Source organism: Lithobates pipiens, unplaced genomic scaffold (assembly GCF_037356315.1).
Source record: "Lithobates pipiens isolate NorthernLeopardFrog02 unplaced genomic scaffold, aLitPip1_a1.2 Scaffold_8, whole genome shotgun sequence".
NCBI lineage: Eukaryota > Metazoa > Chordata > Amphibia > Anura > Ranidae > Lithobates > Lithobates pipiens.
This window is the reverse complement of record NW_027507903.1, coordinates 201,662,909-201,680,101: the sequence shown is the minus strand read 5'-3', so window position 1 is coordinate 201,680,101 and position 17,193 is coordinate 201,662,909. Positions and strand designations below refer to the sequence as shown.

Here is a 17,193-nt window from a genome sequence, read left to right as displayed (position 1 = left end):
ATAATGGGGGGGGGGGGGGGTTGGGGTTGGGGGGAGTCCTTAACAAATAAACAAATGCATCCACTTTTTATTGCGGATTTTAATATTATAATACCATAATGCCACAAAAAATATATAGGAATCAAAGATTAGATTTTGTTTTGTTTTTTGTTTGTTTGTTTTTTGTGGTCCTTTAACAAGTCAGTAAACATGAGCAACATTTTGTGTAGATGATCTCTTATCTGATGTCGGGTTACATTTGACCACTAGGTGGAACCTGTATGATTGACAATAGTTTAAGTGTTGACAGTTGTAAAAGCAACAGTTGCAAATGTGTACAAACTTGGTGGACATATATTCCATCCAATTCTTGTTAAAGCGGATGGGTTTTCGGATTGGCCCCTGTATGGCAGTATCAATCCATAGTAAATGCCTTCCAATGCGGATTATGGTGAGATCATTATGTATATCTCTATAGGCCTTGTTTGGTATTGTTTTTGTTTTGTGTTGACATCTGCACATCCTTTCACTAAGCATGTATTCATGCTGTTTTATTTTGGCCTGATAATAGAACCCCTATAGATTAGATGTGAGATGGAGGCAAAGAGTAGCCGTAAGGCAATGCTCGCTTCCATAGAGAATATCGACTTACTAAATAATGATCACATTTCAAACCTCCTCGTGCTGTCCTGATTACAGTCAATGAGTGGCAAATGGTTGTGTGTACTTTTTATGAACAGTATACAATAAAACACGTTGTGCCATATGGCTGGCTGTGCAGAGCACTTTGGAGTATTTACATTTCACTTTTTTACCAAGATTTGGATGTTATATACATTTTACAATTTATTTTCAAGGGTAATCAAGGTATATTTATTGGTTGTGTACTCGATCAGGTCATTGTATATTTATGTCATCACTTTTTTATACTCTACTCTATATACATTGTGGTGTTTATGTGCTGGTTAGATTCGGGAGTATATATACACCTTACTATTCAGTTAATAGGTAAATCAAGAGGTATGAACATTTAAATGTTTCACCAGTTCATGGTACATTTGTTTCATTATTTCTTTAATGCAGAGCTTTATACATTTATATATATATATATATATATATATATATATATATATATATATATATATATATATATATAATTTTATTTTTTTATTTATTTTTTTGCTGAGTGGGCTGGGGGTAAATACATCTTATGTCCCATACACACTATCGGTTTTTCTGCTGAGTTTTTCCATTAGGTTTACCAAAACCATGTAGTACAACGGCCTGCCTGATTGCATACAAATGGAAACTCCTAAGGTTTGACCTCATATTATATGGTTTGGTAAATCTGACGGAAAAGCTCAGCGGAAAAACTGATAGTATGTATGGGGCTTTACTCTTTATTTACTAGATAAATCAAGGGGTATGAACATTTTACTGATTGATCAGTTCAGTTCATATTTCTGTAATTAGGTATTAAATAAATGCATTGTAATATTTTAAATGCATGGTGTGCTCTCGGGTATACATACATTTTACTACTTATTTTATTTGTAAATCAAAGGGTACAGTCTTTTACCGATTATGTAACAGATCACTAAATAAAGAGTTATATACTTTGTAATATTTATGTGCTGGGTAGACTCGGGGGTATACTATATATACACACACTATATTTGACACACAGGCACACACACATTATATATATATAAATAATTTATATATATATATATATATATATATATATATATATATATATTTATTTATATATATATATATATATATATTTATTTATATATATATATATATATACAGTTTACTTATTGGGTAAATTTCGAGATACTTTTTATTTACTGGATAATGCATTAGATTATTTATTGTTTACATTCAGGTATTTGTACATTTAATATATAGCCATTCGATAAATGTAGGGCCATATACATCTTACTCAGTCAAAGCTCACAATTGGAAATCAAACAAGAATGAGATGTTGGAGCTGTTAATACCCCCAAATCAACCCTATCCCGTCCAATCAAAAAGTCATAAAAATTACATCACATTGATTTTATTTTTATTTTGTTTACTGGCACTCTTTATTGAAACAGAATGCTAGAACGTATAGTACAGTTATATAAAAGCCATCCTAAAAAATAAAAATGATAATAATAATATAGTCCGGTTTTCAATTGACGTTTGCAGGTAATTTAGCAGTTTTAAAAAAAGGTGAATTACAATCAAGAAATTTCCCAGATTCATTCTGACCAAGGTAATGAGCTCGTATGTGATGTTCATCTACGTTTTATGGTTATTTGGATTATTTTGATGCTTTTTAAAGCTGCAGTGCAGCACATTAGCTGCTGATGTACAAGACCCAAAACACAGAATAGTAAAATATTAAAAAGGGGGGAGATTGGATATGGTGACAAGATTGACTATATGTTTTTTTTTTCATATATATATATATATATATATATATATATATATATATATATATATATATATATATACGTTTTCTCCTATGCACAGATGTGTAAACTTAGTTGTTGAACGTGTCTTGGCTATGGCTTACATTAGGCATGCAGTACATATATTAAAGGAAACGAATTATTATTTATAAAAATAATAATAATAATAAAGAAAGCAGGAAATATGCCACTTGCGTTTACCAATGTTTTTTTTTTTAAATAAGCTTTCTGCTTCAAAATATCTAGTGTTTGTATACAGAATATAGCGAATCTATTGGCTAAATTCTGTGAATGAAAACAAACAAAAACTACAATAAAAATTGATTAAAAAAAAAAAAAACAATAGGCGCACTTCATTTTGAAGAGGAGAATTTTTGATAAACCCTATGTTGGCTCCCGTTTGGGATATTTATTTCTCCATTGTTTTGTTAGATTGATGAAAATTTTTCAATAAAAATATTGAACAAGAAGAGGAGAATTTTTTCATTTTTGTGTGCACAATTACCGTCCAAGATAAAAGGCACCAGTGATCAGCAAGAAATCCCCAATCACTGAAGGCAAAACACGTTCTGCATTGCCTGTCTTACTCTGAAATGCCGAGCACCCTACACAGGCCGACCTAATAAAACTGTAATGTCTCGGGTTTTTAATCAGTTCTACAAGAAATGGTCACCATTTAACTTTATCATTCACAAGGCTGGAGGAATGTTGCAGATTGAGCTTCAGAAGATGTAACCGGTGGAAAACATTGTAGCTCTTTATTTGTCTGTTTAAAGGAGCAGATACATAAATCATATGGCTTGCACAAATTGATAAAAAAAAAAAAAAAATCTATTTATGAGTACTTATTATTAGTTGTACTTATTATTATTATTATTATTAGTAGTAGTAGTAATAATAATAATAATTATTATTAGTAGTAGTACTTATGAGGTTGTCCATGCACAATTCACAATTCTGATTATGCGAGCTAGTGCCATTTATATATTTGTGATATATATATATATATATATATATATATATATATATATATAAATACACACACTCACACAAGTAAACAGATGTCTATATATATATATATATATATATATATATATATATATATATATATATATATATATATAATATATATATAATGTCGCACACCTGGATATGACTTTTCTCCAGGAACAGCGCTCACTTTAATTGGCATAGACCAGGCTGCCTATGGTCATCGCTCATTGTTACTACACCTATGGGACTCCCCAGCACTACAATAAGTGCCTTGATAAAGTGTGTGCTTAATTCCCAGGTGTGTGTCTTTATCTTTGCATATAGCTATATATAGACACACATGTGTATATATATATATATATATATATATATATATATATATATATATATATACACACACCCCTACAAGGGCACACGCCTGGGAATGGTGCTGACTGCAGTAGTGGAGAGTCCCATAGGTGCAGCAATGATGGGGTGATGACCACAAGCAGTCTCCAGTGATTGGGGCTATGCCAATTAAAGTAAGCGCCGTTCCTGAAGAAAAGTACAAGTCACATCCAGCTGTGCGTTTTAAGAACAGGTGGGGGGAACACAAAAAAGGACAATTGCCGGAGAATAAAAAACCCACATTAATAGCTAGAGCGGTTTTAAGCAAACTCCAATAAGGGAAATGAGTCCTTCATCATTAATTGGCAATTAGCAACGATCTCTCTCTCTTTTTTTGTCTCCATTTCATGTGTGATCATATTCCTCCCCTTTGTCCCTGTCTGCTGAGCCCGTCTGTTCCACACTAGTGGCTCTCCCTGCCTTTAACCCATGCCAAGCCAGAGCCCACACACACAAACTTGCTCAGCATCCCTCTGATCAGACATCCAGGCCATCACTGGTTGTTGGTGCAAGGTTGGCAGGAAAATGAAGAAAACAAGCACTATAGAGAAAAGATTACCTGGTTGTTATCAGTATTGTTAGTGCTGTCCCATCAAATATAACAACACAAATAAATAAAATTCTTTCACATTGTGCTTTATCCACAGCCATACAGAATTTTTTATCAATAACGGTCCTCATTCTATATACAGCTGGTGTATGTGTGCATCCAGAGCACTTAGGTTTCATAAATATAGCTGGATGAAGTCAAATTATTACATTCCGCTTATCACATCTCCGCTTGTCCCTTGCTCTCTGGGGCTCCAATAGACACTTCAGAATTTTTTTTTCACAATAATTGTGATTTATATATATATATATATATATATATATAAATCTCTGTTGGTTGAAATGGACGAACATGTGTCTTCTTTCACTTTTCTCCACCATACTATGTAACTATAATTATATATATATATATATATATATATATATATATATATATATATATATATATATATATATATATATATATAGGTATATAAAATATATGTGTATATATGAATGCTATCGTGTGAAAAGCAAATTTCTGCTTAATGACTTTGCTCCATGCACACTGGGCTTTAAAATACGTCTGTTCTCTTTGGAGTAAAAAACGCTCATATAGAGCATTTTTTGTACAAAGTCTAGACAAGTTTAGAAAAGTTTTATGTTTTTTTTTCTGCCAGTAAGCTCCAATCAGAAACGAGAACCAAAAGGTTCCCCCCCCCCCCCCCCCCCCCTGCTTCTTTGAAATCAAAATATGCCTCTAATACCTCCTAATGTGCATGAACCTATAGAATAAAATTGAGCTACTTCTACAGACAGAACACAACATTCGTTGTAGAAGCAACGTTTTTTAAGCCAGTGTGCATGGGCGAATGAAGTGATCAGTCACACAATCTATTAAGTGATTTATTTTCAACTCCCTTAGTAAATCTGCCCAATAATTCCAGAAATTTCTTACATCAGGTGTCTCAGTTCATATGTCCAAAGCTAGTGTCCTGTCTTTTTTTTTTAAATCTTCAATTTGCCAGTTTTGTTGCTGCCAGATTATTACAGTTACTTATATTTTTTCCAATCAGACTTTTTTGACCGGTTTAAAAAAAATTATAAGTAACTGTAATAATAAAAATCACTAAAAAATACTGTAAAAATATATGACCATCTTTTAATAAACAATAAAAAATAAAAAATAAAAACATTCAGCGTTTTTAAAGGCATGGAGAATAGAAACTTGTAGTAGAGTTTGTGTACAAAGTTGCAGCAATAGATCTGATGGCAGGATCTTCCCATATGGTCGGTGTGTGAATTACAGGCATACCCCACTTTTAAGTACACAATGGGGTTTATTTACTAAAGCTGGAAAGTGCAGAATCCGGCTCCCTTCTACATAGAAACCAACGAGCTTCTAATCCCAGATTGTTCAATTAAGCTAAAACCTGGAATCTCATTGGTTTCTATGCAGAAGGGAGCCTGATTTTGCACTTTAAAGCTTTAGAAAATAAACCTCATTGTGTACTTAAAAGTGGGGTATGCCTGTATAGGTAATCAAATAGATAGCTGGTGAAGGTAGTGATAAGGTATAGATGATGAGTGAGATCATCAGCTATGCCTGTCTATATCTGTCTGCTGGGTATACTATTCTGGGCTATGATGACATCCAGCTCTCTATTAAGTAATATATCACCTGTGACAAGACTTTTCAGCAAACTCCTATCCTGCAACAAGCTCCTATCTGTGGGCCATGGCTGATGTACATAAAGAACTACACACACTGTAAAAAAAAAATATTATTCAATCTCCTTTAAATTTAAAAATGATAGAATATGGGGAAAACCCCAAACAATTCAATTATTATCAAATCAGACAGGCCTTTGCATAGTTGATGATAGACCTTAAGGAGATTGTACAATCAGGCTTGTATAGTGTATGTCCATCTAGTTGGTAGTACAGCTGTCAACAGTTACAATGCAGTAGTGTAAGCTCTCCTGCCTTTCCCAATCCAGTGTAAAGAAGTTATAAGGCGCTGCTGGCACCAAAACAGGGGGGCAAGCTAATAGAATGACAGACAGCCTTTGATAAATCTCTACTAATTACCCTTCTTAATTGATGTCACTTGTTTCAGTGTTTTGGCATGAAAAATAAGCGGCGCTGAAAGTGGAAAGCGATGCTGAGAGTGTAGCAGATTGCTGATTAACACTTCCTACAATTCAAGGACCTGGCATCAATTGTATATTTATTTTCACCTATATCTCAGGTTCCCAATAGAGATAAATGGAACGATACGTTGAAGGAATCAGCCTAGCACTTGTTATTTCCTCGGAAAATCCAGTCTACAAACATAAACTTCCCCATATAACCACAATGAAATCGTTTATTTTCACGTGCAAGAATAAAACTTATACATATGTTTAAACGCTCTATCAATATAGAAGTTACTCTGCACCCCAAACAACAGTAAAAAAAAAAAAAAAAAAAAAAAATAGGACGGCATCGGACAAATACAACAGATATAAACTTTTATGTATGTATATATTTACAATAAATAGAATTAATAAATTGGCGCAGCATTCCTTAAAGGATAATACATATCCAAATAAATACGTCAAATATACAGAATGTATCTGTTCAACTCTGCAAAGCTGTGATGACAGCAATATAGAACCTTTACAAAACACACCAAAAAAAGTTCAAGAATAAACTGCTGAAGAAATAATTAGAGCATAATACTCAAATAATATTAGGTGCATGCAAAAAGTTGGCAGCAACCAACCATCCCCAGGACAGCAACCAAGATAGTGTAAACGTTTTATTCCAAAGCACATTGGACTGGGGAAGTTATGGAAAGGGGGGCAGAAAAGTCCTAGTTAGGGTGCCTTGTTACTTAGTAAGGTGCCTATTGAACCTCTGTTAAAGTATCATTGACTTCAGCCCCTGTAAACAACTATTTTCACACATTTCCGTACAGTTTTCCAAAACCTGTAGGGCAGTGGTCCCCAACCTTTTCCCTTAAATACCCCCAACAGGCCACGTTTTTAGAATTGCCCCCTAGATAAAGAAACTGTCATATAAATACCAAGCCGTTGACTGTGATTTTGAGCACCTGTGCAAGGTGAAAAAAAAAAATTCCTGAAAACATGACCTGTTGGGGCGAATTGAGACTGAGGTTGGGAACCAATCAGTTCTAGAAGGATAACGCTGCGTGAAGAACCGTGGCTACCCCTATATTCTTTCCCACGACTCTTTTTTGGCTGTAAGCTGGTGGCGCTGTATAAGGGGTTGTTGGCATTTGACTACCCCCCCTCCCCATTGAGGCAGCCCCTCCACTGCCCCTGGACCAACCTCAGATCCAAGATGTTCACACCAGAGGAGTCTCCCATGGATTTTAAATCTTTTGTTTTTTTCTTCTGTGCATTGAAAATGTTCAGTGAGATGGGGGTAAAGGTGTCCACAGGTAAGTGTCAGTAAATGCCTTTTTGCAGGCTGGGGCTCTGGTTTCTGGAAGGCTGGTCCCTGGAAGGATTTCCCAACTCCTCCTGCCCAGCTGGACTTGACCCTGAGGCCCCTCCAGTGTTGTTATCATGCAGTTTGCGCACATGTTTCTTCAGGTCGAAGTTCCTGCAGAATCCTTTGCCGCAGGTGGGGCAGGTAAAGGGTTTCTTGTCGTTGTGGGTGTGCATGTGGAAGGTCAGGTTGTAGATCTGATGAAATGCCTTGTTACAGATATTGCACTTGAACTGCTTCTCCCCGCTGTGAGTGAGCTTGTGGTTCTTGTAATTACCTGCAATGAACACAAGCACTTATCAACAGCTGCACAACTCAAGTGATCATTTTCCAATTCTGAACCTGCTTATTTTCCCCTTCATCCTAATTTCCTAAAATTGTTACTTCAAGAGCAGCATCACATCCAAATGTCAGCAATACAGATGAGGTAGGGAAATGACAGTACACAGGCTGCAATGACAGGGGGGGGGGTAAATGGAAAGATCAGTCGGCATTCTGATAAACTCTACCTTTTTGGTGGAAGCCCTTGCCACAAAATTCACAGACGAAAGGCTTGTATCCTGCGTGGATCCTCGTGTGTGTGTTCAGCGTGGAACTCCTATTGAAAGCTTTGCCGCATTGGTTACACTTATGTGGCTTCTCCTGTGCGGGTTCAAATACAAGTAAGACAATTCAAATCAAAGCTACATAAAACAAGGAACATACAACTAGTACAACGACCCCATGTATCTTTAATCACATTACAGCTCCATTTCTTATCTTCTTCTTTCTTTTCTGTTGTCTACATCTTTTATTTTATAACCCATCTGATCTCTAAATGCCTTTCTTTCCTTCTTTCCTTTTTTAGATTTTTCTTTTCCTTTTTCTATATATTTTCTTTATTTCTAATTTATCTGTCCCCTGTGTCTTTTATACCACCTCTATGTATTTTATTTTATATCTCATCTCTCTGCTATTTATATATTTTCCTTTCTATCCAGTGTTCTCTTTATTTTTTATTTGTTTACCTATGTGTTTTCTATATTATTTCTACATCTATTTGTCCTATGTGTTATATCTTTCTTTCTTTTTATCTCGCATTTATATATTTTATATCTTATCTTTGTTCTCTATTATTTGTTTGTTTTCTACCCCATGTTCTCTGTATCTTTTCCATAACTTTTGCCCAGTGTTTTCGTTCTTTCTTTCTTTTTACTTATCCTCTATTTCTGTCTTCCTCTAGTTGCCCTCTCTTTTTTTGCCCCCTCTAGTTGTCATCTAATTCTATCTTTGTTTAGTTGTCCTCTATTTTTGTCTGTCTTTAGTTGTCGCCGTTTTCTCTAGTTGTCCTCTCTTTCTAGCTTTTTGTATTGCTATCTTTTTCTAGTTGTCCTCTATTTTTGTCTATCTTTAGTTGTTCCCTCGCTCTCTAATTGTTCTCTCTTTCTATCTTTCTCTACTTCTAATCTTTCTCTAGTTGTCATCTATTTTTGTATATCTTTAGTGTTCCCCTCTTTCTCTAGTTGTCCTCTCTTTCTATCTTTTTCATATTTCTATCTTTCTCTACAGTTGTCTTCTATTTTTGTCTGTCTTTAGTTCTCCCCTTTTCTCTAGTTGTCCTCTCTTTCTATCTTTCTCTAGTTATTATCTATTTATGTCTCTCTTTGGTTGCCCTCTTTTTCTTTCTCTAGTTGTCATCTATTTCTATCTTTCTTTATTATCAATTTATTTTTCTCTTTTTTGGTGTCCTCTCTTTCTATCGGTACCATCTATTTTTTTTAAATCTTTCTTTAGTTATCTATTTCAATCTCTCTTTAGTAGTCCTCTATTTCCATGTTTCTCTAGTTTCATTTATTTCTATGTTTTTTTTTTAAGTAAACATCTATTTCTCTCTCTTTAGTTGTCCTCTCCTTCTATCTTTATCTAGTTGTCCTCGCTTTCTAACCTTCACTAGTTGTCCTCTCTTTCTTTCTCTATGTGTCATCTCTTTTTACCTTCCCTTGGTTGTCCTCTCCTTCTATATTTCTCTAGTTGTCCTCTCTATCTTTGTCTAGTTATCCTCTCTTTCTATCTTTCACTAGTTGTCCTCTTTTTCTTTCTCTATGTGTCACCTCTTTTTATCTTCCCCTGGTTGTCCTCTCTTTCTATCTTTATCTAGTTGTCCTCTCTTTCGTTCTCTATGTGTCATCTCTTTTTACCTTCCCCTGGTTGTCCTCTCCTTTTATCTTTATCTAGTTGTCCTCTCTTTCTATCTTTAGTTGTCCTCTCCTATCTTGATCTAGTTATCCTCTCTTTCTATCTTTCACTAGTTGTCCTCTCTTTCTTTCTCGATGTTTCACCTCTTTTTACCTTCTCCTGGTTGTCCTCTCTTTCTATCTTTCACTAGTTGTCCTCTCTTTCTATCTTTCACTAGTTGTCCTCTCTTTCTTTCTCTGTGTCATCTCTTTTTATCTTCCCCTGGTTGTCCTCTCCTTTTATCTTTATCTAGTTGTCCTCTCCTTCTATCTTTATCTAGTTGTCCTCTCCTTCTATCTTTATCTAGTTGTCCTCTCCTTCTATCTTTATCTAGTTGTCCTCTCCTTTTATCTTTATCTAGTTGTCCTCTCCTTTTATCTTTATCTAGTTGTCCTCTCCTTCTATCTTTATCTAGTTGTCCTCTCCTTCTATCTTTATCTAGTTGTCCTCTCCTTTTATCTTTATCTAGTTGTCCTCTCCTTTTATCTTTATCTAGTTGTCCTCTCCTTCTATCTATATCTAGTTGTCCTCTCCTTTTATCTTTATCTAGTTGTCCTCTCCTTCTATCTTTATCTAGTTGTCCTCTCCTTCTATCTTTATCTAGTTGTCCTCTCCTTTTATCTTTATCTAGTTGTCCTTTTCTTTTTATCTTTATCTAGTTGTCCTCTCCTTCTATCTTTATCTAGTTGTCCTCTCCTTCTATCTTTATCTAGTTCTTCCTGGCACTCTTCCCCCAGGTCTTCTCGGTAGCCGGTTACCTGTGTATGAATGATCTTGTGGCGGCACAGCGTACTAGCCTGGCGAAACCCCTTTCCGCAGATTTTGCAGACGAACGGCCTGGCCCCGGTGTGTACCGGCATGTGTCGGGTTAAGTTGTAGTGGGCATTGAACACCTTGAATAGAAAATAAAAGCAAACAGGTATATAATGAGGCAGGTTCGGGGTGGTGGGAGAACACGGATGATGGGATGATCACCGCTCCTCTGTACTTGCCTTTCCGCAAACTTCGCAGGTGAAAACTTTTGGCTTGCTGCTTGGGGAAGAGCTGGCGTATTTGGCGGCCGATTTATAGGCGATCTTGTCGGAGAGAGAGTGTGCGCTCTCCTTCATGTAGTGCTGAAACTGGGCTGGAGACAGATCCTTGAAGGAGACCCCCGATGAGTACTTCTCCACAGACGGGACCACCAGCTTGTTCCTCTCTGCCAGGTAGGACTTAGGAGACTGGTGCAGCTGGGAGCCCAGGAAATAGGAGGCGACGGGATGGATGTTTATACTGGCAGCAGGGTGGCAGGGGGCATCGCCTCTGTTGAAGTAGCACAGAGCTGCCCCCATGGCATGGAAGGAAGAGTGATTGACCACCCGAGGTCGGACCAGTTTGTACTGGGGAAGGGAGAAGGCATCACGGGGAAAATCCCCTTTAAATGTCACAGCACAATTTAGCAGCTCATTGCAGCTGAAGGAGGATGAGGAGTCTTGGTGGCTCTTCCTCAGTTCAGCACCAGTGATGCCAAGCTTGGGACAATGGTCATAGGTGACAGGTACAAAGGGGATCATGCAAGGCATGGAGGACGAGCTGACATGGAGCGCTTGCTTCTGCTCCCCCTTGTGCATTGAGCTTTGCAGTAAACTGGGTACAGGCAGACATTTGGGCTCTGGAGTCCTTGACATTATCCTCTCAATGGAAAAAGCCAGCGGCTTGGAAGTGCTGATCATGTTGACTCTGCTGGATAGATGTTCTCTTGTTAGAATTTTAGGAGCTCTGTGCTGTATACTATTGTCCATGTCTTGGCTTGCTGAAGGAGATGTCTTCTTCTCAAGACGCCACCTTCCCTTCTTGTCAGTGATTCGCAGGGAGTGGGGCAGTCATTATCATCATCGTCCTCCTCATCATCATCATCATCATGGTGCTGTACAATCCAACCACAAGCAGCCCAGTGGACAGGTGCCAATCCATTTCAGATTACATGGAGCAGCAATGACACCCGAGCAATCACTACTTATTGCTAGCAGGTCTGCTCAATGGGATGTGTTGTGTCAATAACGCAGTAAAGATCTCGCCAATCGTTAACTTCCAAGAAGAGAAGGTAAACTAGATAATTGCTCAATTCGTTTCCAGCAGTCAACAGAAAAAGTTTTCCCTTTTTTTTTTTTTTTAAAGGGGGGGAGCATAGGCTACTTTTATTGGCGATTAGTAGTCACCCGCCCAGAGAAGGGAGGGGGGAGTCTTGTTTCCTTTCTGCTCAATCTGTTCCACTCAAGAGTCAGCTCTGATCTCAGATCAATGTTCCTCCTTGCTTTGCTATGACATCATCTACAAAGCACAGGGAGAAATCAGGGAAAGGTAGAGAGGGTGGCGCTCTATATTTGTCAAACAAACCTCCTTAGAGTGGATTTCTCCTGGTGTGTCTGGCTACATTCCCTGACCTTCTGTACACCTAGATGCTAACACTACCTATCTGCCCCTCTCATGGTAGAGCAATCAGTACCTTGTGCCATCTCACTGTCTTCCATCACAGTCATAATAAAGTCAATGCAGGCACCAAGAGTTTTCTGGAAGTGGAGATCAAATCCCTGGGAAAAAAAAAAAAAGTGCCCACTTCAGAACACTTACATTGTAGCTTTCTCAAATAAATGAATTCCACTCTAAGAAATGTGTTGTGGAGTCATTGAAGGATTGCAAGTGCTGGGTTGCCTGCCCTAATCATAGCTCTGATTCTCACAAAGAGGCTGCTGCCATTTATCCCAGCTCTGTGTCAGAAAAGTTTCATTGAAATCCCGCAGCTCTGAGTTCTCTTTGCTGCAGCTAAGACAGCTCTTTGTTGAGCAGAGTGTGAGAGCCGGCCGGGGGGATCTGTTAACCTACAATACACATTGCAGCTTGTCTGGAGCCTTGGGTTCAATGCCAGTCCTGTGCTGCTGCGGCTAACCTGCTTCACCAGCTACCGAGTGCTGCTAATGCACTTCATTGCTGCCAACAAGATTGTTAGTCTAAGAAACATTAACAGAAACGACCCCTCAAATAACTGGGACTTCGCTAAAAATCCTAAGAAATACATTCAATTATTGTGAAAACACACAATTATATATATATATGTGTGTGTGACACACAATTATATACATATATATGTGTGTGCGCGAATTAATACTATTACATCACAGCTACATAAATTCTAGTTATTATTATTCTTAGTAGTAATAATACTACTACAAATTATTATAATGATAATAATAAAAAATAACGTGTAAGATTGTAAATGAGTAAAAAACTGTATTCAATATAGTGGGAGTCACATACTGTGTTTCTGAGAACGAATTCAACACACACGTACATACATATAACGTTTTATACACATTCGATGTATTTACTTATATATATATATATATATATATATATATTCAATTAAATTGTAAAAATAATAATAGTTTCCTGTTATTTTCATCATTATTATAATTGTATCTATCTACATATCTATCTCTGTCGCTATCTATCTATCTATCTATCTATCTGGCTACATCTATCTATCTATCTATCTATCTATCTGGCTACATCTATCTATCTATCTATCTTTATCTGGCTACAGCTATCTATGAATATATATATATATATATGTATATATATATATATATATATATATATATATATATATATATATATATATATATATATATATATATACATGGCTACATCTATCTATCTATCTGGCTACATCTATATTTATCTATCTGGTTACATCTATCTATTTATCTATCAATCTATAAATATATATCTACCTGGCTACATCTATCTATCTATCTATCTATCTATCTATCTATCTATCTCTACATCTATCTATCTATCTATCTCTACATCTATCTATCTATCTATCTCTACATCTATCTATCTATCTATCTCTACATCTATCTATCTATCTATCTATCTCTACATCTATCTATCTATCTATCTATCTATCTATCTATCTATCTATCTATCTATCTATCTATCTATCTATCTATCTATCTATCTATCTATCTATCTATCTCTACATCTATCTATCTATCTATCTCTACATCTATCTATCTATCTATCTATCTATCTATCTATCTATCTATCTATCTATCTATCTATCTATCTATCTATCTATCTATCTATCTATCTATCTATCTATCTATCTATCTATCCATCTATCTATCTATCTATCTATCTCTACATCTATCTATCTATCTATCTATCTATCTATCTATCTATCTATCTATCTATCTATCTATCTATCTATCTATCTATCTATCTATCTATCTATCTCTACATCTATCTATCTATCTCTACATTTCTCTATCTATCTATCTATCTATCTATCTATCTATCTATCTATCTATCTATCTATCTATCTATCTATCTATCTATCTATCTATCTATCTATCTTTAGAGACTGGGCTGTATACAGAATCTTTCCTGTCCTTATATATCGTTTAGCTGGGCACGATCTATTGAGCTCCTGCCCAGAAGTTGAATTGCTAGCTCTTGGGGTCTGGAGTAGTAGAGAATAATAGAAAAGACAGCAAGTAACCCTGGCTGATTGTGAAGGGCCCACCACAAAGAGGTGTCTTTCTTCACCAGCTCCCTTTTATGTATTACTAGTTTTCTGGCCTTTTTTTTTTTGCTTCAGCAGCAGACAAAGGAAAGGGCCGGCGACAAGAGCTGAGCAGCAGATGGATCTTAGTTAATACTTTAATTGCTGCCTTCTACAAATATCAGATTCACAAAGGTATGGTTGGTCGCCCAGGTCTTTAGAACCTGGTGGATATTATGAGATTTCTAGTCATAAATGGGCAATGTGCCACAGACAGGACAGAATAATGTGAACAGGCGCTATCTCCTCATTACCTGATCCTCAGCAGCAATCAGAGAACATATGTTGTAGAAACAATCGGCGATTTCCTCCAGCAAAGTTCTATATTCTGCATGGCACTATTATTCCCTGCCCTCCTGTGCCATGAATGCACAGTCTTTTAGTGCTCTCCGGCGTGGTTTTATTTTATTCCAAATAGGAAATGCAAATTTCGTTTAAAAAATAAATAAAATCAGAGCACATTTAAAAAAAAAAAAAATCAGAACTTGCCATAATATTTATAAGGGAGTTTGATCTGAAGAGCATGTAATATATTTATTGATATCCAAACTGAGAATGTTTTTTTTTTCTTTTCTTTTTTTTTGTTTACTTTTTTTTTTAATGAAGGTATTCAGGGTTAGGGTGTTTACAACGCATGGGATTAACCACTTGTTGTCAATTACCTCATTTCCAGCACAGTTATTTCAGAGCCTTGCAAATGAGGCAACTGTCAAGAAGGACATCATCTCATGGCCAGCAGGCTTGTGTGCTGCAAATGAGTCTCCAGTGTCTTGCTCACTTCAGGCTCTTCCATTTCTTACGAAAATTAACTAAAGAGGAACTTTATTTGTTGAGTTTATCAGTGATTGTGGATGTGAAAATTAACTAAAGTTGCATAAGGATGCACGAGTAGTAATAATAATAATAATAATAATAATAATAATAATAATAAATAATAATAATAATAATAATAATTATTATTATTATTAATAGTACCAGTAGTAGTTGTAGTACTTGTAGAATTTAAATACATGCAAACTCTATTTTCTTATTTACTCACTTTTAGTCAGATTTTTTTTTTCATCATCATTTAAGGATCGCAGGCTCACCTAAAATTACATAGGTGCATGTATGGCAATGACACCTCCTAAAGATTCTTTGCAGCGAAGGGTCCCCCCCAAAGTGTCCTTTAAATGTTCTCCTATATAGAACACTTTGGGGGGGGGGACCCTTCGCTGCAAAGAATCTTTAGGAGGTGTCATTGCCATACATGCACCTATGTGATTTTAGGTGAGCCTGCGATCCATAAATAATAATGGTAAAAAAAAATCAAACCAAATGTGAGTAAATAAGAAAATAGAGTTTGCATGTATTTAAATTCTACAAGTACTACAACTACTAGTAGTACTACTATTAATAATAATAACAGGATGACAGTGGGCACACTATCTGCTTTATTAAATAACTGCAGTCAGTATTTTTTTTTTATCCATACATTTTTTATTTTATCAAAAGAGAACATAACAATTAAGATTATTGCAAATGGTACATAAAATTGTAATGAAAAAAATATTGTAAAGGCATATAAAATAGGCTTCATTCAAATCTTGATGGCCCAATCCAGACTACCCCAAATGGGTTCCTGCTGTAGGTCTGGGAGGTCACCACATTGAGCCACTAGTCAGCCTGTAGTCAGTACTACTACTACTCGGTTCTGCTACCATGACACTATTAATATCGTTACTCTTTCATTTTAAGAGCAACCTACAACTCTATTCAAACATTTTTTTTTTTTCAATAGAAATTGAATTTTATTTTGTTCCAAAGAGTAGAGTTTGTAACAAATACATGAGAATCGGTTTGCAGTTAGTTACTTTTCATACTAGTAGTACATCTCATCACTAGTGTCATCAGCTACTATTGTTTCATTTTAATCATAATATCATTTCCATTATTGTTACACAGCTTCTATGAAGCTCAGTGCTTTTGTCTTATCTCCATCCTGATCATGCAGCATCATTCTGTACAGATAATTCCATGGAGATATGGTACCTCATCCAACAAATGACTAACGTGTACAACTGAGGACCTATTGATGAATCTTTCAGCTGTCCATTGCTATGCATTTTCATTTACAATTGCTTCCACCCCTCCCCCCCCCCCCCATAAATGATCACAACTGCTACTCAGTGACAGACAGTGATAAGCAAAATCAGTTTTTCCTTATTGGAAATGGACAGGGGTGAGTCTGATCAGATGGCTGTTACAAGACTCATATAGCACAGCAGTCTGAAAAAAGAAGGATTTTAAAGTAAAACTGTGTTATAGTATTACAAGAAAAACAGAAATGGAAGGTGCGCACACCTAGTGCATTACCAAAAATAATTTAATAATAAGAAATTTTTATATAAAAGTGGGTACTCACAAAATGCAACTGATAAAACGCCATAAAAACAATGCATGGACATGCACAGAACACGGGTACAGCTAACGCATTTTGGGGGCGCACCCCCTTCCTCAGAGCTAGAAGGTAGAAGGTTGTCA

General features: G+C 36.1%; 1 protein-coding gene across 1 annotated transcript; it reads right to left on the bottom strand.

Moving 5' to 3' along the window:
* Positions 1 to 6,701: 6,701 nt before the first annotated feature.
* On the bottom strand, positions 6,702 to 13,143 carry FEZF1 (FEZ family zinc finger 1). The gene is made up of 4 exons (XM_077473482.1): positions 11,057 to 13,143; positions 10,823 to 10,957; positions 8,360 to 8,492; positions 6,702 to 8,127 (listed from the first exon to the last, which is right to left on the bottom strand). The coding sequence occupies exons 1-4, from the start codon at positions 11,843 to 11,845 to the stop codon at positions 7,808 to 7,810; spliced, it is 1,377 nt and encodes a 458-aa protein (XP_077329608.1). The 5' UTR covers positions 11,846 to 13,143; the 3' UTR covers positions 6,702 to 7,807.
* Between the last annotated feature and the right edge of the window lie 4,050 nt (positions 13,144 to 17,193).

Excerpts from the sequence above, each read along its gene's own strand:
- FEZF1 (XM_077473482.1), bottom strand. The coding sequence starts at position 11,845 with ATGGACAATAGTATACAGCACAGAGCTCCTAAAATTCTAACAAGAGAA. Across the intron at positions 10,958-11,056 it reads CCTGCGAAGTTTGCGGAAAG|GTGTTCAATGCCCACTACAA; the intron begins GCAAGTACAGAG and ends TTTCTATTCAAG. Across the intron at positions 8,493-10,822 it reads ACAAGATCATTCATACACAG|GAGAAGCCACATAAGTGTAA; the intron begins GTAACCGGCTAC and ends GAACCCGCACAG.